This window comes from Mesocricetus auratus, unplaced genomic scaffold (assembly GCF_017639785.1).
Source record: "Mesocricetus auratus isolate SY011 unplaced genomic scaffold, BCM_Maur_2.0 Super-Scaffold_100013, whole genome shotgun sequence".
NCBI lineage: Eukaryota > Metazoa > Chordata > Mammalia > Rodentia > Cricetidae > Mesocricetus > Mesocricetus auratus.
Window position 1 is genome coordinate 11,638,662 of NW_024429196.1, and position 22,682 is coordinate 11,661,343.

Genomic DNA, 22,682 nt, shown 5'->3' on the forward strand with positions numbered 1-22,682 from the left:
TTTTGTGAATAAAAATCTTATGCAAAATATATTAAAAGGAGGTCCCCAGCCATACTACAGATTTAGGGTTTGTTGATTTAGGAAGGGTCCAGGAGTCAGCATTTTTAAAAACTGTGATTATTTTTCATTTTTAAAATTACTCATTTAATAACTTAATTATTATTTTTATTCAACTGGTCACAGAAAAACTTTGAAATTATTACTTTAAATCCAACATAAACAATATTGCACATTAAATTTTTTTAAGTCAAACTGAATGGATTATCTTACTTTTCAATTATTCTTCCCCAGTAACAACAACCTTAAGTTCAACAAAAGAAAAACTTGGTAGGATAGTCAAATATTTGGTTCAATGGTAAAGAATATAGAAGTCAGATGCCTGAAGAAATAAACTCAGATAAGTGAAGGTCTTTACCAGATAAAAATGGGTTTTTTAAGAGTCCATAAATGCCAAGTAGGAGCAAAACAAAGACGATCAGACGAGTTCGCCTTAAGGAATCTGGAAGATGAAAAAACATTGAATTAATGTATATCATGGCAAATTATTATTTTGTTTTAATTTGGCTAGTAAGTTAAACTTTAAGCTGAAAATAACTGCTCACTGATGGGAGTGTTTGCTTAGCACAAATGAAGTCCTGGGTTAATTCCTTAGAACAACAAACTGTTTTCAAAGTTTAGGTTTACAAAAAGTTGAAAGTATATTTCTACAACCCACCTTGCCCTGTGACCCCAGGTCCCAACTAGCATGCATTTATGTAGTAAACTTGTTAACAATAAACATGTACTGACATAGTTTAATCAGGTATAATTTACATGATGGTTTATTCTTGGTATGAGCAGTCATTAAAATTATTCAGTCAGCATAAAAGCACAGTCTTTTATTATATTTCTGTCTGTGTGTGTGTGTGTGTGTGTGTGTGTGTGTGTGTGTGTGTGTGTGTGTGTCGGTTATGTTCCCTTTTGGTTTCCTGCCTTCTTCCAAACGGTTGCCCTCTACTTTCCTGTTACTCATATACATGTGCCTCATATAGTTCAACTTTGATCTGTATGTAAAAATAGATGCAATTAGCCAAGCGTTGGTGGCGCATGCCTTTAATCCCAGCACTCGGGAGGCAGAGGCAGGCGGATTTCTGTGAGTTCAAGGCCAGCCTGGTCTACATACAGAACAAGTTCCAGGACAGCCTCCAAAACAACACAAAGAAACCCTGTCTCGAGAGATAAAAAAAAAAAAAATGTTCCTTCCCCTCCATTTAAAAACTCTTTCCGCCGGGCGTTGGTGGCGCACGCCTTTAATCCCAGCACTCGGAAGGCAGAGGCAGGCGGATATCTGTGAGTTCGAGGCCAGCGTGGTCTACAGAGCGAGTTCCAGGACAGCCTCCAAAACAATACAGAGAAACACTGTCTTGAAAAAACCAAAAAAAAAAAAAAAAAAAAAAAACTCTTTCCACCACCATTTATCACACATATAAATATATACACATGTGCAAATCCTCACACAGAAATCCAGATTCTGCATAAAAACAAACATGCAATGTTTTTCAGAGTCTGGCTTAGTAAATTTACGATATCCAATTATATCCATTTTCCAGCAAGTGACATTTCATTCTTCTTTATGGTTCAATAAAATATCAGTGTATAAATGCCACATAATTTCATACATTCATCTGTTGATAGGCATTTAGACTTGTTCCAATGTTTTGGCTACTGTGATTAGAGCTACAGTAAACATGGATGTACAGGTACATCTCTGCGCCATGCTTAGATTCCTTTGTTTAAAATATCAAAAATAGTAAATAGAGCTGGATCATATTCAGTTCACTTTTAGTTTACTGAGGAATCTTCATGCTGATTTCCTAAGGGCTCCAGCAGTTTTCCTTGCCATTAGCACTGTACAAAGGTTCCTCTGTCACTCTGATTAGCATCTGAGGTTGTTCTTTTCTTAATAACCAATGTAACTGTGGAGATAACCACAATGCAGCTTTAATTTGTATTTCCTTGGTGGCTGAAGATGCTAAAACTTTTTCATATTAGCCACTTGTATTTCTCTTTTGAAAACTGTTCAACATATTTAATCTTATTTACTGAGATGATTAAGCTTTATGGTGAATAAAAATTGAAAAATTATTCACAGATTCTAGATATTAATTGCATCAGGTTGCTATGTGAAGCTCTTTAATTTCATGTGCTCTCATTTGTCATCTTTTGCAATTATTTCTTGAACTGCTGGAGTCCAACTCAGAAAATCCTTTGCTTCCTATCTTAAAGTGCTGTACTTGTGTTTTTTTCTGAAAGTTTGAGTTTTAGGTCTTACATTGAGGTTTTTGCTCCATTTTTCATTAATTTTTGTACATGGTGAAAGGTAAGAATCTAATTTCATTAGCAACATGTCAACATTCATTCCTCTCAGTACCACTGGTTGAAGAGGTTATCTTTTCTCTAATGCATGATTTTTACCTTTGTCAAAAATTACATGGCTGCCATGACTTTAAGAATCCTGTATTTACCAAGACACAATTTCTATCATTCATTTTTATTTCCATTTCCACATAGTTTAAGCAATCTTAAATTTTATAATGGATCATGACCAATGTTAAGGACTGATTATCTTAGGAAAGTTTCTACAAGGCAGTGTGTTGCCTCAGCAGATCAATCAGCCTGCCAGCAAGCTTTACAACCTAAGTTTGTTGCTGGAATCCACAGTGTAAAGAAGGAAGCTAGAAGGCAAGAATCAATTTCAAAGTCATGGGACCTCTACACAGGCACTGTGGTACAGCTAACCTTAACACACACATTGTATCACAGAATAATTTTTTTAATTAATCAAGGTTTTGTAACACAGTGTTCTCCCTATATCATACCATTGGTCTTCTGTGTGAGAGCTTGAGCTTTGAGAAAACCCTCTGCAAAACCAGTTTTAAATGCATCTTGGTGAGCTTCAGGTATGTTTTTAGTTTTCATAAGTTTGTCCAAACTCTCAAGATCTGTTCCTCTGTCTCGCAAAAGAAATCCCTAAAAAGGAAAGAAATTACAGCAGAGTTATAAAGATACAAAGAGATCAGCAGTGCTGGCACATGCCTTTACTCTCAGTACTCAGCAGGCAGAGGTAGGCAGAACTCTTGTGAGTTCAAGGACTACAAAGTGAGTTCCAGGACAAACAAAGCTGAACAGAGAAACCCTGTCTCAAATAGCCAAAAATTAAATAAATAAATGGATGGATGGATAGACAGACAGACAGGCAAGGATAGAGAAGTCAGTGGTCTGAAGATTTTCAGTGTACTGGACAAAGTCAAACTCATACACTTTACAAATAATTTTGACATTCTGCTTAGAAGAAATAGATATGGAAATAAAATAAATGCTACCTGTGGAAAACTGGAGCTAGAGAGAGGACTCAGCTATTAAAGGCTAAGCTTGCAATCAAAATGTCAGGAGAATGGGACATCAAAACCACACTTAAGAGGATTGAAGCTATAGATCAATTGGCAGTGTTTGCTTAGCATACACAAGGACTTCAGTATGGTCCCAGAAATAAACAAACTAGACTTGGCAACACATACATACAACACCAGCACATGAGAGGTAGAGGCAGGAGAATCCTAAGTTTAAGGTAATCCTTAGGTACACAAAGAATTAGAAGCTAGCATGAGCTATATGACACCAACCATCTCTTCAACTTCCTCACTCCCCTTGCCTTAGGCAGGTATCATGTCATAGTCTATAAGACAGAAGGAAGATTGTGAGTTCAAGGTCTCTCTCTGTCTCTGTTTCTCTCGGTCTAACTCTCTCTGTCTGTCTGTCTGTCTGTCTCTCACACACACACACAAAACAAAACAAAGAAAAATAAAAACCAATATACACATAGGGAAGAAACACAATGAATGGACAACTTGAAAGAACAATATGAAATAATGTTCAAAACTATATATAATCTAGTAAAATGCAATGCCAAGAGAAAAGTACAATAGTGACCAGTATATGCAAGATGAGAACAGAAAAATGGTCAATAAAGTACAATAAAACACTTTGTTAGGGGGTTGAGGATAAGGCTCAGTGGTTGGGGGCACTGGCTGCTCTTTCAGTGAACCCCAGTTCAATTCCCAGCACCTACAGTCAGCTCACAACTTTCTAACTCCAGTTCCAGGATATCCAACATCCTCATACAGACATACATACAGGTAAACACCAGTACACATGAAATAAAGATAAATAATTGGAAAAAACAACCCTCTGGCTAGGTGGTGGTGGTGGTGTATGCCTTTGATCCCAGTACTCGGGAAGCAGAGGCAGGCAGATCTCTGTGAGTTCGAAGTCATCCTGGTCTACAGAGCAAATTCTAAGGCAGCCAGGCTGTTACACAGAGAAACCAAATCTTGAAAATCCAAAAATTCTGTTAAGTGAGACTGAGTTGGGTAATAAAGCAGAGTAACAAAATTAATTAGGTCACCATTTAGGAAGCAATGGTGATACAAGTCTGGAGGCAAGATTGAAAGTAGCAAGAGTAGGTGTTATGGAATATTAGTTGAAGATGCTACCTTGGTTTATCCTGCGGAACATTTGTTTAATAATGCAAAGATACACTGTGTTCTTCTATTATATTGCATTTGTTTAACTCTGTGAGCTGTAACTTCACCTATATAAAACACCTGACTGGTCTAATAAAGAGCTGAACAGTCAATATGGGCAAAGCTGCCAGGCAAAGAGAATAAATTGGAGAAAAAGAGAAGAGGAAGGAGTGAGAAAATGAGAAGAGGATGATGCCAGAGGCCAGCCACCCAGTCAGACACAGAATAAGATGGAAAGAAAAGATATGCAGAAATAGAGAAAGGTAAAAACCCAGAAGCAAAAGGTAAGAGGGATAATTAAGTTAAGAAAAGCTGGCTAGCAGCAAGCCAAGCTAAAGCTGGGCATTCATAAGAAAGAACAAGACTCTGGGTAATTATTTGGGAGCTGGGTGGCAGGCCACTAAAGAACAAAGAATAAAAAAAGACCAACTACAAGTAGAAACAAAGAGTTTAAATGAGTACTTATTAGAATAATCCAGGTCATAAAATGTTGAAGTGTCTATGAATGGCAGTGCAAAGGATGAAGGGAAAGATTTAAGACAGAAATGTTAGCTGGACAAAGTAGCTCGCACTTGTAATTCCAGTATTTGGGAAATTCTTCTGAAGCAGAAGGACTGTCTTAAGTTCGAGGACAGAGGGGGCTACATAGTGAGATCCAGAACAACTTGGGCTTCACGCTGAGACACTGTCTCAAAAAAATACACAACAAAAAAGAGAAGCACTTCAGGTTAGTGGTATAGATCAGTGGTACATCATTTGGCCAGAAAACATGAAAACGAAGTTCAATCCCTAGGACCATCACTTCCCCAAAGATACTTATGAGGGTACAATGGAGAAAGGATGGCCTTTTCAAACAGTACTGGGAAATCTGGACTACAACATGCAGAAAAACTAAAACTAAAACCTTATCTCCAAGCCTATCCATAACTCAACCCTAAATGGATCAAGGATGTTAATATAAGACTTGGTACCCTGAAACTGCTAGAAGAGGAGCTAAGGACTATGCTTCCACTTATAAGCAGACATCCACAGTTCTCAATAAGTCTCTAGCGGCATAGAAAGAAAAACAATCAACAAATAGATCTCGTGCAACTAAAAAGTTTCTGTGCAGCAAAAGAGACTGTCAATGAAAAATGAGAAAAAAATCTACCAGCAATTTATCTGACAGAGTTAATGTCTAGAACATAAAAGAATTCAAAATACTAAACATTAAGAAAATAAACAGTTCAATTAAAACCTGGGCAATGGAACTAGACAGAAAGTTCTCAAAGAAAATATAAATGGCTCCTAAACGCTTTAAAAAGTGTTCAACATACTTAGCCACCAGGAAAAGGGAAATTAAAACTACTTTAAGATTTAAGGAACACAAATACCAAATGCTGGTGCGGATGTGAGAGTAGAGGAACTCTTACACATTGTTGCTGGAAGTATAAACTAATATGGCTACTCTGAGACCCCTCAAAACTGAAGCTAGAACTGCCACATGGCTGAGCTATACCATGGGCATATACCCAGTTGACTGTTTATCCTACTATAGAGACATATACATTACTATTCCACTTACAAAAGTAAGGAAATAGAATCAATCTACATGTTAATAGATGGGTGGATAAGAAAAATGTGGACTAATCATGGCGGTGTATGCACCTGAGAAGCAAAAACAGGTGAATATCTTCTGAGTTCAACACCAGCCTGGTCTACATAGTAAGTTCCAGAATAGTTGGGAATATACAAAGAAAACATGTCTCAAAAGAAAAATATGATTAATATACACAATGAACTCAGCTGTAAAGGGAAATGAAATTTGTAGTTAAATGTATGGAACTAGAAAAAAATTATGCCCAGAAAGACAAATGCCATGCTCTCTCATACACAGATTCTAGCTTCAAATCTTTTTGTGTATTTAACATGAAGCCCAAGTAGAAACCAAGAAACCAGAAAGGGGCCTTTTGGGAGGAAGGGAGATGGGAAAGAACAACAACCCCACCTTAAGGAAGAGTAAAGTATACTGTAAATAAAAGGAGACAAGGAGACAGGAGCAATACTGGTGGCACAAAGGCCTTAACCAACCCAGGAAATGGAAAGAGGGATAACACAAAGCAAGAATATATGAAAAGCTATAATCTCACCGGTCAATTAAAAGTATTTGGAGGTATAGAAGAACACATGTGAAATGAAGGAAGAGGGGAGGATAGTGGAAGTTAAAGACTTAACGATATATGAGCAAGTAGATGGGAAGAAGAGGGAATTATTGGTGGGTTAACCAAAACTAAGGATGTATGCAAAAGGCATATGAAAACCAGTAGCTAGTATGCTAATTTCAAAATACAACTCTAAAAAATAGCTCAAATGGAAACATCCTGCATGGATGGACAATGCAATTCTCAGAATATATAAGCAACTAAGTAACAACACAAGGCATGAGAGACCTCTCTACATTATCAGTCAGGGAGGCCTTTAAGTTTTTGCTTTGTTTTGTTTTGTTTTTTTGTTTTTTACTAGACAGGGTTTCTCTGTATTGTTTTTGAGGCTGTCAGTCCAGCCAGGCCTCGAACTCACAGAGATCCGCCTGCCCAGATCTGCCTCCCGAGTGCTGGGATTAAAGGCATGCGCCGCCACCATTGCCTGGCGGCCTTTAAGTTTTTAAACAGCATAGGCTACTGCCATCATTCTTGGTTACCCACCACAACCACATGGTAAATCTCAATTGCTAAAGACATCATACACCTTTGATACAGGACATAGAAAAATGCCTACTGGTGTAATAGTGGCATGACTGCTAATGGAGTAACTAACCTCTTTCTGGGTTTGAAACCTGTTCCACAGAAGGGAATTCCATGCCTGGTACTAGTCCAAAAGCCCATGGCTAAAGAATAAGAGACTGATTGTTCAGCCCTAGACAGGACTTTTATATTAAACATGCCCCTCTTCCAACAAGGCTCATGGAATATGGAGGACAAGGCAGAAAGAATTTAAGAGCCAACACATAAGGAGGAATGCTGTGAAATGTTGTCTTCCGGGTATGAAGTGGTTATAACTTTTATGAACTCACAGCAACTGCGATTACCTGCACAAGATCAAGCCAACCAAAATTCTGACATAGGTGGGGTAGACAATCTCCAGGGCCCCACGCTTTACTGAGTAGCTATTACTCTTTTTTTGAGGATGTGGCCACTGGTAGAATAATTAAGCTCCAGTGGATTCTCCTAACCCTTGCATATATGAGCAGCACTAACTGAACTTAGGTTACAAAAAAAAAAAATTTAAAGACATGAGTTCAGGAAGTGGACATGTTGAGGGAGATATAAAGGTTACTGGAAGCAGTGAATGGGGGTAGATATCATTTTTCATTATATACATATATGACATTGTCCAGAATAAGAAGAAAACATTTTTAAAGATTTATAGACACAACAATTATACAAGTATTTAATTAGTGTGGGTACAAAGAAGTTGAGTGGGGGCTCCACCAGAAAAATAAAATATTTAATGTTCTTGATGTTTCAATATTAATAAGTTATTTTCTAGAACAGAATGAACTAATTACCTTCACAAATGATGGTGTTATATTCTGTGCTTCTGCTAATCTTTCAGAAGTAGACTGCAACCGTCGTGTCCTTGATTTCAAAGTTTTAAAACCCCGAGACTGTATGAAACCTGAACAAAACAGTACCAATTACTTGGTAGCTATAGCAGGAAACTCCAGAAACCCCAAGTCTCCTAGATACTTGGTACCTGGGAACTGTTTGGCCACAAAAGAAACTCCAGAGGAGACCAAAACCTCCCCTGTAGTCTTCAGGATACAGTTGTGAAAACTATTGGTATCTATGTACAACAGGCCACCTGCAAGTAACAAGACAATGCCATAGAAACCTTGTGGAGCTGGGATTGTAGGCATATTCTAGTTTATCCAACTTGGGATACTTTTTATAGGAAAAATATGTGTATATATAACCTTGTGTGTACTCTTGTTGTGCCCAAGTTGCAAAGATCCTCAGAGACCACCAGGAAGAGAGACCCACCAAACTGTAAAAGCAAGGTTTTAATTGTTTATCTAGACATGACAGGCACTCCATCTAGCAAACTAACGAAATAGCCTCCAGAGAGAGTGAAATTCCTTGTCTACTGCTAGGTTTTAAAGACAAAAAGTTACAGTTTTACATCAGTAGGTACGGGTTGGTTTCTGATTGGTTGACATTTGGGAACAATTAGGAGCATTTTTCAAAGTCATATTTTGTCACGAAATACCTGTATACCAATTATTTTCATTGATGAGTGCTCAGAGGGACATTTTATGGTTTCTATCATGAGCTCAAGGTTCCCTTAGGCTACACAGTGAATCACTGTGTCAAATGAACAAAAATTCTAGAAATAGAATTTGATCAACATCATGGTGATGCAAATAATGCTCTTGTACACTGTAAAGATATATCACTCTATTGGTTTAATAAAATGCTGATTGGCCATTAGCCAGGGAGTATAAGAGGAGCTACCAGACTAGGAGAATTCTGGGAGAAGGCAGAGACCCAGTCGCTAGCATAAGCAGAGGAAGCAAGATGAGAAAAAGTACCAACCCATGTGGCTACACCTTATCTGAGTTATGGGTTGTTTTAAGTTGTAAGAGCTTGTTAGTATTAAGTCTAAGCAACAGACCAAACAGTTTATAATTAATATAAGCCTCTATGTGTTATTTGAGACTGAACAGTTGCAGGACTGGGCAGGACAGAAACTTCCATCTACACATGGATATAAAAGAATACAACAGAGTACACTCAGCTTAATGGTCATTTGTAAAATTTTTCAGTTTAAAGATTTCTGAGGGTGTTGTATTCTTTGATTGAAAATTTTAGGCTACATTTAGGTTATGAAAAAGCATTGTCTTTCTCATACAACCCAGCATCACTTGCCCAGTAGAGGCAACATCATCTTGTGAGCTGGACCCTCTCACATCAAATCATTAAGCCAATACCCAAAGACTTGCCCCCAGGCCAATCTTATGAAGGCATATTCTCATTTGAAGCATTCTTTCCAGATGGCCCTAGTTAATGTCACATTTACAAAAATCATGACAGTAACTATTTGTAAATAAATAATCTGTAATAACCATTTCTATTTGTAAATAAGCTTAGAGTGGTTGTTACTGATAGCAAATCTGTCTCCTCAATACTAACAAAGCAATAATGTACTAAAACTCCAAATCACAAATTATGTGAAGTATATATACATGATTCAAATACAAAGTAAATTGCTTTTCTTCTTTGGTATCAATGCTCAAACCAAAAATCCCCCAAAGTAGATTCCCCAAACACATATACAGAGTATTTATAAGGACAGGTGTTTGTTGCTAAATGTAGCCTAAAAGTTAACACCTACATTTGCTCTATGATTGGCTCTTTTCTGGCAATCTTTCAAGTGTTTATTATATCACCAACCCTTTACTAGTTAGAAACATGACATTAACTGGGGCAACCTAGGAAGAGAGAACCTCAAATGAGAAAATGTCATCATAAGACTGGCCTGGAAGCATGTCTTCAGGTATTGGCTTACTGATTGATATAAGAGGGTCCACAAAGGCTGGGCGTTGGTGGCGCACGCCTTTAATCCCAGCACTCGGGAGGCAGAGACAGGAGGATCTCTGTGAGTTCGAGGCCAGCCTGGTCTACAGAGCTAGTTCCAGGACAGGCTCCAAAACAATACAGAGAAACCCTATCTCGAAAAACTTAAAAAAAAAAAGCCGGGCGGTGGTGGCGCACACCTTTAATCCCAGCACTCGGGATGCAGAGGCAAGCGGATCTCTGTGAGTTCGAGGCTGGGCTGGACCGATAGCCTCCAAAACAATTCAGAGAAACCAAAAAAAAAAAGAAAGAAAAACCAAAAAAAAAAAGAGGGTCCACGAGTATTATTAAATATACATATCAAGCTCTTCGAAATAAATACAGTTGTTTCATACCTGAAAAATACTGAAGATCTGAACAAATCCCTCGAAGAGTTTTTGGGTGTTGTCTGTACAAGCTAGAGGAACGTAGTGTGCTGAACATATCTAAGTGACCTGGAAGGAAATTGCAAGAAGTTATTGTCTAATTGTCAAGCCAAAAGCAAAAACACATGAAAAATTGTATGAAATATAAATTTATAAATAGTAGAAAATCATAGTATATGAGTTTCAGATAGTATTTGTCCATAATATAACTTAAAAAAAATTTAATGGGCTGGAGAGATGGCTCAGAGGCTAAGAGCACTGGCTGCTCTCTTCCAGAGGTCCTGAGTTCAATTCCCAGCAACCACATGGTGAATCACAATCATCTGTAATGAGATCTGGTGCCCTCTTCTGGCCTGCAGGGATACATGGAGGCAGAACAGTGTATACATAATAAATAAATCTTTTTTAAAAAGACATTTGCCAGGCGCTGGTGATGCACGCCTTTAATCCCAGCACTCGAGGCAGAGGCAGGCGGATCTCTGTGAGTTCGAGGCCAGCCTGGTCTACAGAGCGAGTACCAGGACAGCCTCCATAACAATAAAGAGAAACCCTGTCTTGACAAACCAAAAAAAAAAAAAAAAAAGTATCCAGTGTACAGTCAGATGTTTTGGTGATTGTCTTTAATTCAGAGATCTAGAGGCAGAGGCAGGAGGGTCTCTGTGAATATTCAAGGCCAGCCTGGTCTACATAGTGAGATCCAAGAGAGGCAAAACTACACAGGCAGACCGGAAGGAAGGAAGGAAGGAAGGAAGGAAGGAAGGAAGGAAGGAGGGAGGGAGGGAGGGAGGGAGGGAGGGAGGGAGGGAGGGAGGGAAGGAGGGATATCTAGAATTGCAAAGCATACAAAAGTTTTCTGATAGCCAAGCTTGCAACTCAAGGTCTTATGGTAAGCATCACAGTACCAATTCCTAAGTACTTACTGAGTATTTGTTTGTATGTCCCAATTAGATTTAAAACGTTTTGCAAAAATTTCTTAAGAGTCCAACTAAGACTCGTTTCTAATATATGAGCCTGCCCAAGTGAAGCAAATATCTCATAGTATGAAAAATCTTACATTGTAAAAATGCAGATTAGAAGAACAAGAGAATAAGAGTTTTAAAATATTTTTGTTTCCTTTTATTTTGGTTTTATGAGACAGGGTTTCTCTGTGGCTTTGGAGGCTGTCTTGGAACTAGCTCGTGTAGACCAGGCTGGCCTTGGAACTCACAGAGATCCACCTGCCCCTGCCTCCCGAGTGCTGGGATTAAAGGCATGCACCACCACCGCCCACCTTTATTCTTGGACTCATATAATTTATACTGATTTTTTAAATGTGTTTTTCCATCAATATGAAACATGTATTTTGAAATTTTTTACAAATTATGTATTGTCCTGCCTGTATGTATGCCTGCAGGCTAGAAGAGGGCAGCAAAAAAAAATCTCATTACAGAAAGTTATAAACCATCATGTGGTTGCTGGGAATAGAACTCAGGACCTCTTGTAGAGTAGCCAGTGCTCTTAACCTTTGAGCCATCTCTCCAGCACCCAGTTCTAGGCTGGGTGATTGTGGCACATGGCTTTAACTTAACCCCCGTGCCCAGAAGTCAGATGGATCTTGAGTTCGAGGCCAGCCTGGTCTATGTAATGAATTCCAGGAAAGCCAGGACTACACAGAACCCTATATCAGAGAAAAATAAAATAAAATAACATGTAGCACAAGGCTATAAGCCCAGCCATTCAAGAGGCTGAGGCAGGAAGGCCACAAATTTATGCCTGGATAACTTGTCAAAACCATGACTCAAAATGAAAAAGGATAAAAGGATTAAAGATACAACACGAAGAGTACTTGCCCTAGTAAGTAAGGTCAAAGGTTCAATCCTATGAAGTACCACAGAAAAGACATTTATGGACTGGATATGTAGCCCAGTGGTAAAAGGATTACATAGCCCTGATGTCAATATTACGGGAAGCAAACGAGGATAGAGAAATTCTCCGTATTTAATTTTCTATAGACCTAACATTATAACAACAACAACAAAAAAACCCACTTCAGGCCGGGCGTTGGTGGCGCACGCCTTTAATCCCAGCACTCGGGAGGCAGAGGCAGGCGGATCTCTGTGAGTTCGAAACCAACCTGGACTACCAAGCTAGTTCCAGGACAGCCTCCAAAGCCACAGAGAAACCCTGTCTCGAAAAAAAAAAAAAAAAAAAAAAAAAAACCCACTTCAAAAAAGAACTGGCCCACAGTAAAAGGTAATACATTATAATCATCATCAATAAGTTAGAATAACTAACATACCATATTTATTTTCGAAGAAGGACTGTGCCGAGACATGAGATGTATGCCAATGGGAAGTAACTCTTTTGTCTTTATTAAATCCAGGAAGTAAATTTTCTACCAGTCGATCAATCTGTCCAATTTTTAATTCAGATAGTCCAAGGTCCCTTAAATTAAGTGCAGGCTATAAAAGACAAATCAGCCAAATTAACATTAACGAAACATTTAAAGGATACTTATCAAAACTAAGGATTTTTTACAATATAAAAATGCATCAATTTCTTAATTATTAAAATAAGATAATACATTCTAATGGTTCTAGTTTTACTAAAGCCACTTAGGGATTTGACCAAAAAAAAAAAAAAACAACCCTAACAGTATCCCTAAATAGATGGCATTTCAAAATAATAAAAAAATACTCTCACTGTAACCAAAAAGCATCAGTTTAACATTGATTCACACTGAAGTGAAAGGCTTTACATTGTTTCCCGTCTCTACATATAAAGCAGTGTGACCTAGTGCCAACCTAACATCTGTCATTCATAAGAATTATTTGCAAGCCGGGCGTTGGTGGCGCACGCCTTTAATCCCAGCACTCGGGAGGCAGAGGCAGGCGGATGGATCTCTGTGAGTTCAAGGCCAGCCTGGTCTACAGAGCGAGTTCCAGGACAGCCTCCAAAGCCACAGAGAAACCCTGTCTCGAAAAACCAAAAAAAAAAAAAAAAGAGAGAGAGAGCAAGAGAGAGAATAATTATTTGCTGGGTGAAGTACAGTAAAACAGACTACTTTAAGAGACCATATTGATGCAGCTTACATTGTAATGTAATTGTTATTAATCTCACTATGTTTAACTTATAAATTCAACTTAGAGTATCCTCAGTAGTAAGGTTTTCTTTTACTATATGATTGGAGAGCAAGGTTATCAAAGGAGAAGAAAAGCAATGGCATGCATACAAAAAGGAGCAGGAAAATTGGGCAAATAGGGTAAAATAAAGCACAAAGATGAGAAGACAAATTTTCCATTTAATTAAAATGTTTCATCATGCCAGGCACATTAGGGTACACATTCAATCCTAGCAGAAGGTCCCTGAGTTCAAGAACCTGACCATCATCACCTCCTTTTTTTTTTTTTGGTTTTTACGAGACAGGGCTTCTCTGTATTGTTTTGGAGGCTGTCAGTCCAGCCTGGCCTCGAACTCACAGAGATCTGCCTGCCTCTGCCTCCGGAGTGCTGGGATTAAAGGCGTGCGCCACCACCATCACCTCTTCTACTTTTCCTCTACTGTCCTCTTCTGCCATAGCTCATGATACTGAAACTAAGAACATTAGGTATTTACAGATTAAAAACGGTTTGGAAAACTTGACATTCTCTTTGATAAAAAGTATGAGTTACCTTAATAAAAATTTATAAATAGAAAAGTTCTTATGTTCAAAGCTTACTGTACCCTTGTACATCACTGATTTGATGATTATATAAATACTGAAATTATAGTTTCCTAGCTTACAGATTTTACTTTCAAGTACATATATACATATATATGTGTGTGTGTGTGTATATATATATACATATATATATTTTGGTTTTTATGAGACAGGGTTTCTCTGTATTGTTTTGGAGGCTATCGGTCCAGCCCGGCCTCGAACTCACAGAGATCCACCTGCCTCTGCCTCCCGAGTGCTGGGATTAAAAGCGTGCGCCACCATCGCCCAGCTTCAAGTACTCATATTTTATTTTTGTTGTTTTGTTTTTTGTTCGTTTGCTTCTTTTCAAGACAGGGTCTTCTCTATGTAGTACTGCTGTCCTGGAACTTGCTGTATAGACCAACATGGCCCTGAACCCAGAGATCTGCCTGCCTCTGCCTCCCTAGTGCTGGAGTTAAAGGTGTGCCCAGCTGTTGTTTTGTTTTTGACTTGGTTGTTTTGAGACTACAGTACAGGCTGACTCAAACTCTGAATCTTCCTGGCTAGGTCCCCGAAGGATTAAGATTTCAGATGTGTAACCATGCCCAATTCTAGTTAATTACACAAAATGTATCTATAATTTCATAAAATGCTTAATTAGTTAACTACACTATATAGTAGACAATGAAGATTACTATGCTGATAATTTCCTTGAGACTACGGTAACCTGTGAGTTCCAAAGTTCCATTCTTCCCAGAGAAGCTACTGGCAACTGATGGTTGCTGTTGGAAGGAAATCATCTCCCTAAGGGATGTAGCCACAAGAAAGTTGCCCATGTTCTAGTAAATAACCCACTACTCCTACAAGCAACCCTAGTCAAACTTGATGGGTAACAAATAACAAATCCAAACCAACTCAGCAACAACAAAGTCATGAAAACAGGAGAGGAAACTTGTTAGAATTCAGGGGTGGGATGAAAATGACCAAACATATTATATACATGTATGAAAATGTCAATTCTTATTTTATTTGTAAAAGGAAGGAAAGGGACTAGAGAAACAGCTCAGCAGTTAAGAGCATTTTTTCTGCTATTGGAAGGACCAGAGTTCATCTCTAGTACCCATGTCCTAACTCCAGTTCCACGGGATCTGACACCCTATTCTGACCTCCATGGACACTAGAATAAATGTGATACATATATACATACAGGCAAAAATTTACAGACACAAAATAAAAATGAATAACTAAAAACAATTTAAGACTTTTTATTTAAAAAGAAGAAAAACTAATTGGTATCAACAAGGAGTAACATGGGAGGTACATACCAAATACAATGTCATATAATTTTTTTCCCCAAGACAGGGTTTCTCTGTAGCTTTGGAGGCTGTCCTGGAACTCACTCCATAGACTGGGCTCCCCTCAAACTCACAGAGATTCACCTACCTCTGCCTCCTGAGTGCTGGGATTAAAGACATGTGCCATGACCACACAGCAAAATCATATAAATATTTTAAAACAATAATCAAATAAACTAATACTCTTAATACAAACAACAAAAGCCAGAATTAGCTACCTTTAATTACAAAGACTAAGCTGAAAGCAGAAAGCTCTGGTACAAATGCCTAAATGAAATGACAATACTTGACCAAATATGGTTAAAATTCACCATATCAAATGGCTTTCTCATGGAGTTCAGATAACTATTACCTCACTACTGGGAGTGTCATGTTCAGGAACTGTATCTCGATGCTGTTTTTGAGAAGCAGATGTATTGACAGAAACAGATACGCTTTTTGGTGAATGGAAGGCATTGATGAGATGACTGAGAGGAACTGTAACCTAGAAAGAGAAAAGCTCAAATGAAGCAGCACATTTTTAAAAACATAACAGAAACAATCTCTTTTCTGGTCAGGGTTTAGGTTCTGTTAAAAGTTAAACATATACCAGATAGCAAAATTATGGGTACACTGGGATATTATAGGTGAGGGGTAGAGCTATTGCTCAGCACATAGAATGGTCTAGGTTTGATTCTAGCACCAAACACTCAAACCCAAACACACATAAAATGATTGGCACAAATGTAATAAACACACATAGGCATGCAAAAAAAATCAACAAAACTAAACATTAAAAATTCTCTATCCTCATTTACTAGAGGTAGGAAAAAAATGGTTTATTCTTTCAGCATACAATTCTGGGTATGTTAAAAGCCAGGCGTGGTGGTACAAACTTTTTATCCCATCACTGGGAAGAGACAGGCAGACCTCTGTAAGTTCAAGACTAGATTAGTCTACATAGAGTTCAAGGCCAGCCAGGACTATACAGTGACCATATCACAAAAATTAATTGATTTGAAATATGTATTTTTTCATCCTCCAAAGTCTACTTTCTAGAAAATTATCCTAAGGAAATAATTTGGCAAATGCATTCACATTAATAACATAACTTGTATCAACATAATTTTAAAGTGAATGAAAAGCTGGAGAGAACTATCATGAGGAATGTAGCAAAATAAAAGTCACTTTCACAGAATACTTCAACATTAAAGGCAAAAGTCCATACCAAGAATTTTCTGATCTTGTTCTTCCCCACTGCCACATCTTGTCCTAATTTCCACCAACTACTCACCTGCTCTGGCCCCTGCCCAGCTGCCACACATTCCCAGCAGGAGATAAGAGTGATCACATTAAAATCAAAGTCTATTAGATCACTCTTCTGCTTAAAATCTAATACCCATAGAACCTGAAAATCTTCTCCAGTCTGGTTCTTTATTACCTCCCTTCATTATGTGCCCCTTCATTCCAAGTGTTAAAAATGGTCCAAAGAACACATGGAAACACTTTATTTACATTTACCCATCTATAAGAAACAGAAATGAACAAAAAGAAATACATTGGACAAGGCCTGGAAAGAACACCTAGTGGACGACATCCTCTCTGGAATTATGATGTAACTAACACCCCACCACAAGGGAATTCACTGCCTAGCAGCTCAATGACAATGTGCTGAAATTATCTGATCTGACTAGTCCCACTCTGAGGTTATTTGCAGATTCAAGTTACCTCATTGGGACAAACACAGAAGCATCCATGGAGGCTTATGATTTACTAATAACTCAAGAAATTCTAAGAATTTCAAAAAAAGCTTGGCACAAGAAAGTTCACAACATTAAATATGTTTTATGGTATCATACTATCCAATTAAAACATAAACTCCACCTGGGCAGTGGTTGTGCACGCCTTTAATCCCAACACTCAGGAGGCAGAGGCAGGAGGATCTCTTCGAGTCCCAGGCCAGCCTGGTCTACAGAGGAGTTCCAGGACAACCTCCAAAGTAATACAGAGAACTCTGTCTCTTGAAAAAAACCAACCAAACAAACAAACCAAAAAAAAAAAAAAATACACCAAGAAGTAGGAGATGTTTATTGAGGAGACAGCACATTACTACAAGCCAAGTGCTTTGCACTACGAAGGGAGATCCAGTTTCATGAAACCCAAAACAAACAAGTATTTAAGTCATGGGAGTCCTGTCCTTAGGAAAAGATTGATGCTGTCACCAGAGGGGGTTTCCCACGTTGCTCTCTTTTGCCCTTCTACCATGTTATGTCTTCTACTTCATGACAGTAAATTATTCACCATGTCTTCTTAATAGAAATTAGTATTATATTCAATAGTCTCTATTGGACTGCTTTTTCAATTACTAAAACTTCCCCAGACACTGTCATCTTGGAAAACTGCCATTTTCTTCTATCAAGCTGACCAAAACAGAAACATCACTTTCCACCATCTCCCACTCTTGAGTTAGAGGCCAGGCTGGACCGACAGCCTCCAAAACAACACAGAGAAACCCTGTCTCTTAAAACAAAAAAACAAACAAACAAAAAAAAAAGGTGAATTTTTTTTTTCTCCCAAGGCAGGTTGGCTGCCAATTCCTAACCCTCTTGCCGGCCTCCCTCAGGTCTGGAATTAGAGGTGCCACACTAGACATATCTATTTCTTTCCCATAATGACTAAACACCACTTTATTAGGGCAGCACCCCTTTCCTGGGTTAGGGCAATAGCATTAACCTGTTAACACTTCCCTTATTTCCCACACTAGAAGAAGCCAGAGAAAGCCGACAAATAAACATCTGGCCACAGAAACCAAATCAAATTCACTCAACTGTCGTGAGACTCCTCTCAACCTTCATCTATGAAACCACTCCCGCTCCCTTTAATCACGATACTCTTGCCACAGTGGCATTACTTTTGTTTTTCACAGGATTTATATACACAGTTTTCTGTGTGGCTGAAATTCCTGTTTACTATTCACCTTTACTTCCAACCACTAGTAAGAATCCACATACACTTTGTTCTCTTGCTGCCCAAGAAGCAGCTAAACAGTTCCATTCTCTATTAAATAATCACCCAATATCATGGAAACACACACACAAACACAAACACACAGACACTCAAAGGGAGAAATAGGAATTAACTATCTTTTCTTCTTTTTCTTTGGGGGGGGAGGGGTTGGCCTTTTGAGACAAGTTTTCACTAGACTCTCTGCCTGCCTCTGCCTCCCACGTCATGGAATTAAAGGCCTCACCAAGCCCAGCTGGAATAATCAAGAAGTTGAGGGTTCGTCTGGTGAGGTGCCGGTGGGAGCTTCTAATCCCAGCACTTCGGACACAGGCTGAGTTCAAGGCCAGTCTGGACTACATATAGAGTTCTATGCCAGCAAAGATACACAGTGAGACCTTGCCTCAAAAAGTAAATATGATAAATTAACTAATTAATTAAAGCAGCCTGAATCAGAATGTTATTAGAAACCATTGTCTGATATCATCCAAACAACTAATGAATCAAGGAAAATATGAACACAATTTGGGTCCTGAAAAGAAGAAATAAATATGGAATATGAATCAATTCTTAAAGTATTTAATGGTGGGGGCTGGAGAGATGGCTCAGTGGTTAAGAACACTAGCTGCTCTTCCAGAGGACCCGGGTTCAATTCCCAGCACCCACATCACACAGCTCTCAACTGTCTGTAACTCTGACATTCTCACACAGACATAAATGCAACAAAACACCAATGCAAATAAAAAACTCAAAAATATACACGAGTTAAATCTAGCCAGAAAGAAAAAACATGATGGCTATTCAAATTATTAGGGTATGTTTGAGCTAAATTGTGCTTGAAGGAAAGCTAGAGGTTCAGAAAGCGGTAGATGGAAATAACATCATTCGTCCTCTTTACCTGTCTCGTAGACTTCACAAACCTCCTCCGAATGTACAACCCTAAACAACGCCTGGACTCTCTTAGCAGAAATTCTGAGCAAACATCGGATAAGCTAGGGTCTCCTCCTCCGCTGTACGATCACGCCTCTGCCCTCTTAGGCTGGGTTGCCAAACCTCTTAGCATTGCCCCCGATCTATTTCCAGTCCGCGACTTAACCCCGGGCTCGTCGCTTCCCTCACTACCTTGCTTCAGAAAAACCGATTCCACGGCAGCATCCGGAAAACAGTCGCAAAAGGGCCACAGGACAATGGCTAAATGCTGGGCTCACCTGGGGCTGCACAGTGCTCGACAGCGAGAACATCTCTGGGCCCCCGGGACCTTACCGGCCAGTCGAAACTGCTTCCTGTCTTCAGTTCTGGGGAAAGGGGCTGAGCCCTTTTATTTTCTCTTTACTTCCCCCTCGCTTTTCTCCCGACTTCTGCCTCACTCTTCCCAGAAACAAAAAATGGCTTCCCCTCCCTACAGCTGCTACGACGACATCTGCCCCCGGAAGACCAGAGGCTAACCAAACAGTACTTCCGGAGCAAGTGAACGCCCCCACGCTCACCCCACCCCCCCACCCCGGTCAGCAATCTACCTCTTCCCGTTAGTGTTTCACTGTGGGGATTGTTGGTTCTGCTTTTGTTTTCTTTTTTGTTTTCTCCACAATGAACTGGGTGTTCTTCTAGTCGCTCCTAGTCTGTGAGGTCGGAACGGGGACAACCGCGCTTCCCGCTCACCCAGGCTCTCCACATTCTGTGACTTCGCTAGCTTCCACACCTCATCCATTGCTTTTCTTAACAGTCGGCCAGGCTTCTAGCGCGCGCGGAGGGAGGGAGGGAGGGAGGGAGGGAGGGAGGGAGGAGGGAGAACTGCAGATCTTGACTGGGACCTGGGGGGGACCCCACCGGATTCGATCCGCGTTAGTCTTAGTAATCCCCTCGCTCGTTGGCCAGCAACCGCGCCACCCCGTCACACACAGCCCGCTCGCCCACGACAGAGCCCGCCGAACGCGAACCTGGCTGGGGCCCCGCCTCGCGGCCCGCGGCCCCGCCCACCGATGCCTTCTTACAGCGAGCCGACGGGGCGTAGCCGCGCGGTGACGTCACGGGAGGCGCCCGGCGTAGGCGAAGCCTCTTTTTGAATCTAGTTGGCGGGAGTTGCGGGTGCAGTGCGAGCTGGACGGCTATGGAGCCCACCTCAGGGAGTGAGGAGAACGCAGGAGGCGCGGCGACAGACGAGTGCGTGAATAAGATCCCGGTGCCAAGACCACCCTCCATTGAGGAGTTCACCATAGTGAAGCCCATTAGCCGTGGTGCATTCGGGAAAGTGTACCTGGGACAGAAAGGCGGCAAGTTGTACGCAGTGAAGGTAGGAAGTCTAGAAGGCAGAGGGTCTTAGACGGTCTCCCCTGCTGACCTCCTTCCTGCGTTGTTGGACTGGCTCTGGGGCTGCTGGGGCACTAGGCTGGATGGCCCTGCTTGCGGGAGCTTGCGCAGTCCTGCGTGCGGACCGCCGCCTAGGGCTGACTGCAGCGAGCAGGTGTCTGTCCTTTGCCTTATCCTGCCCCTCTTTCCTGTATCCTAAGAATCACCACCCAGTGATAATAGCAAAACTTACCCAGTGTTAACAAATGAGAAAACTGAGGCTAAACGTGAAGAGACTTGAAATCACAGCCGTGATTCCTGAGCCGTTTTAAAACCCAAAAAGGTCTTAAGTACCTGTTGGTTATGGTTTCCTTGTTTGCTTTGACATACGGAGTTTTGCCAGCACAAACATGATTGGCTTGTAGACGCTAACGTCAAATCCCACTGGTACCAAGAGAAAGCTGCATTGTATTAAATTTTTTGTTCTGACATTTATGTTGTGACATGTTTATAGTATTTTTTATTTTACATGGCATCTGGATTTTTGTTTTGCCTTCTTTTTAGCCAACTTGGGCTTCGCCAGGATTAAGTTTGGTACTTTCATTAAGCTTGTAATAGTTACAGATTATGCTTTAATTCCATTCCTTTGATAATAGACTAATAGGCAGGAGCAAGGATCTCGTTAAACCTCATTTTTGCTTTTCGAATTTTCTACAGTGATACCTAGATTTTAAGATCATTATACAGCAAGTAGAAAGAAATGTGTTGTAAATCAAGCCTTTGTTAGCTGTAATGTTAAAAACAGTCATATGCACTTAAAATTCTGTCTGCTCTTGCTTCTCAGCCACTCCTGGACTTTCATATTACTCACATTTCGGGAACTAGTGAAAATAACAAAGAGAAGCAGACTGTTGCCCAATTCAGATTTCTAGTATGCAGTGCTTGCTGGCACACGGGGTAAGCAGTTGTCTTCAGCCAACTGCCTGAAGGCTGGCTTGCCTGTATTCCCTCTCTCCCTTTAATAGCACCAACTTCATTCCTACCGTTCAGGCTAGAAACTTAAGGCATGTTAACTTTCTTATATTTCATCCATATAGCATATCTTTTAAACGTCCCTGTTCTCCCTCTGGAAGGCATTTTATTTATTTGTTTATTTTTAATTTTCATTCCCAAATGAAAATTATGTTCAGACCCTCATTTCTTACCACTTATTTGTTTCTAAAAGTTCAGGTCAATGATGATTTTAGTAAATTATATAGTTGTGTGATACTCATCACAATCCAATTTTAAGGATAGTTCCATAGCCCAGGAAAATGACCATTTCTGCCTATTAATGCCTCTTCCCTTAATACATCAGCAGATAACTACTACCCCTTAGCCCTTCTCTCCCCTCTCCTCTCTCTCTCTGACCCAAATTTGTCCCAAATAGCCTTAGACTCATGATGTAGCTGAGGCTGGCTTGCTTTGAACTGCGGATGCCCCTTACTCTGTTTACCTATGCCCGATGTACTAACATGCTCTGTGCACCAACTCACTTTATGTCTCTGCAAGGTTGCTTTTTCTAGACATTTTAAAGCAATGGAATCATACTCTGTATGGTCTTTTGCATCTTTTTTTTTCTTTTTTTTAATTGCCTGGTGGTTTAAGTTTTATCAGGCCTTCATTTCTATATCTAGTTGATTGGAATAGTCCCCTAAATAGAATCATTATTTTTTTTAGAACTTTTATTTAAATTAGAAACAATCTTATTGTGCATATCAATCCCAGTTCCCTCTCCTTCCCATCCTCCCATGTCCCCCCATCAACCACCCATCCCACCCCTCCACCCACTCCCCAGGGAGGGTGGGACCTCCCATGGG

General features: G+C 39.9%; 2 protein-coding genes across 5 annotated transcripts in view; one reads left to right on the forward strand and one right to left on the reverse strand.

Annotated features, from left to right (window-relative positions):
• The window catches only part of Yme1l1 (YME1 like 1 ATPase), a 40,481-nt gene extending 20,187 nt beyond the window's left edge, over positions 1 to 20,294 (reverse strand). Inside the window, exons 1-7 of one of the 2 annotated variants that reach the window (XM_040755387.1) lie at positions 20,197 to 20,294; positions 15,908 to 16,039; positions 12,821 to 12,983; positions 10,513 to 10,611; positions 8,110 to 8,219; positions 2,859 to 3,009; positions 416 to 499 (exon numbers count right to left, since the gene is read on the reverse strand). In XM_040755387.1, the coding sequence (XP_040611321.1) occupies positions 416 to 499; positions 2,859 to 3,009; positions 8,110 to 8,219; positions 10,513 to 10,611; positions 12,821 to 12,983; positions 15,908 to 16,039; positions 20,197 to 20,211 (754 nt within the window). In that variant the 5' untranslated portion in view covers positions 20,212 to 20,294. Of the gene's footprint in view, positions 1 to 415; positions 500 to 2,858; positions 3,010 to 8,109; positions 8,220 to 10,512; positions 10,612 to 12,820; positions 12,984 to 15,907; positions 16,040 to 19,745; positions 19,961 to 20,196 lie in introns of those variants that run through there. The other variant, XM_040755386.1, reaches the window with a different exon arrangement.
• A 68-nt stretch (positions 20,295 to 20,362) lies between these two features.
• Positions 20,363 to 22,682, forward strand: part of Mastl (microtubule associated serine/threonine kinase like) — a 42,815-nt gene continuing 40,495 nt past the window's right edge. For 2 of the 3 annotated variants that reach the window (XM_005082672.4, XM_021234468.2), the window contains exon 1: positions 20,363 to 20,827. In XM_005082672.4, coding sequence (XP_005082729.1) covers positions 20,645 to 20,827 — 183 coding nt within the window. In that variant the 5' untranslated portion in view covers positions 20,363 to 20,644. The remainder of the gene's footprint in view (positions 20,828 to 22,682) is intronic. The other variant, XM_005082673.4, reaches the window with a different exon arrangement.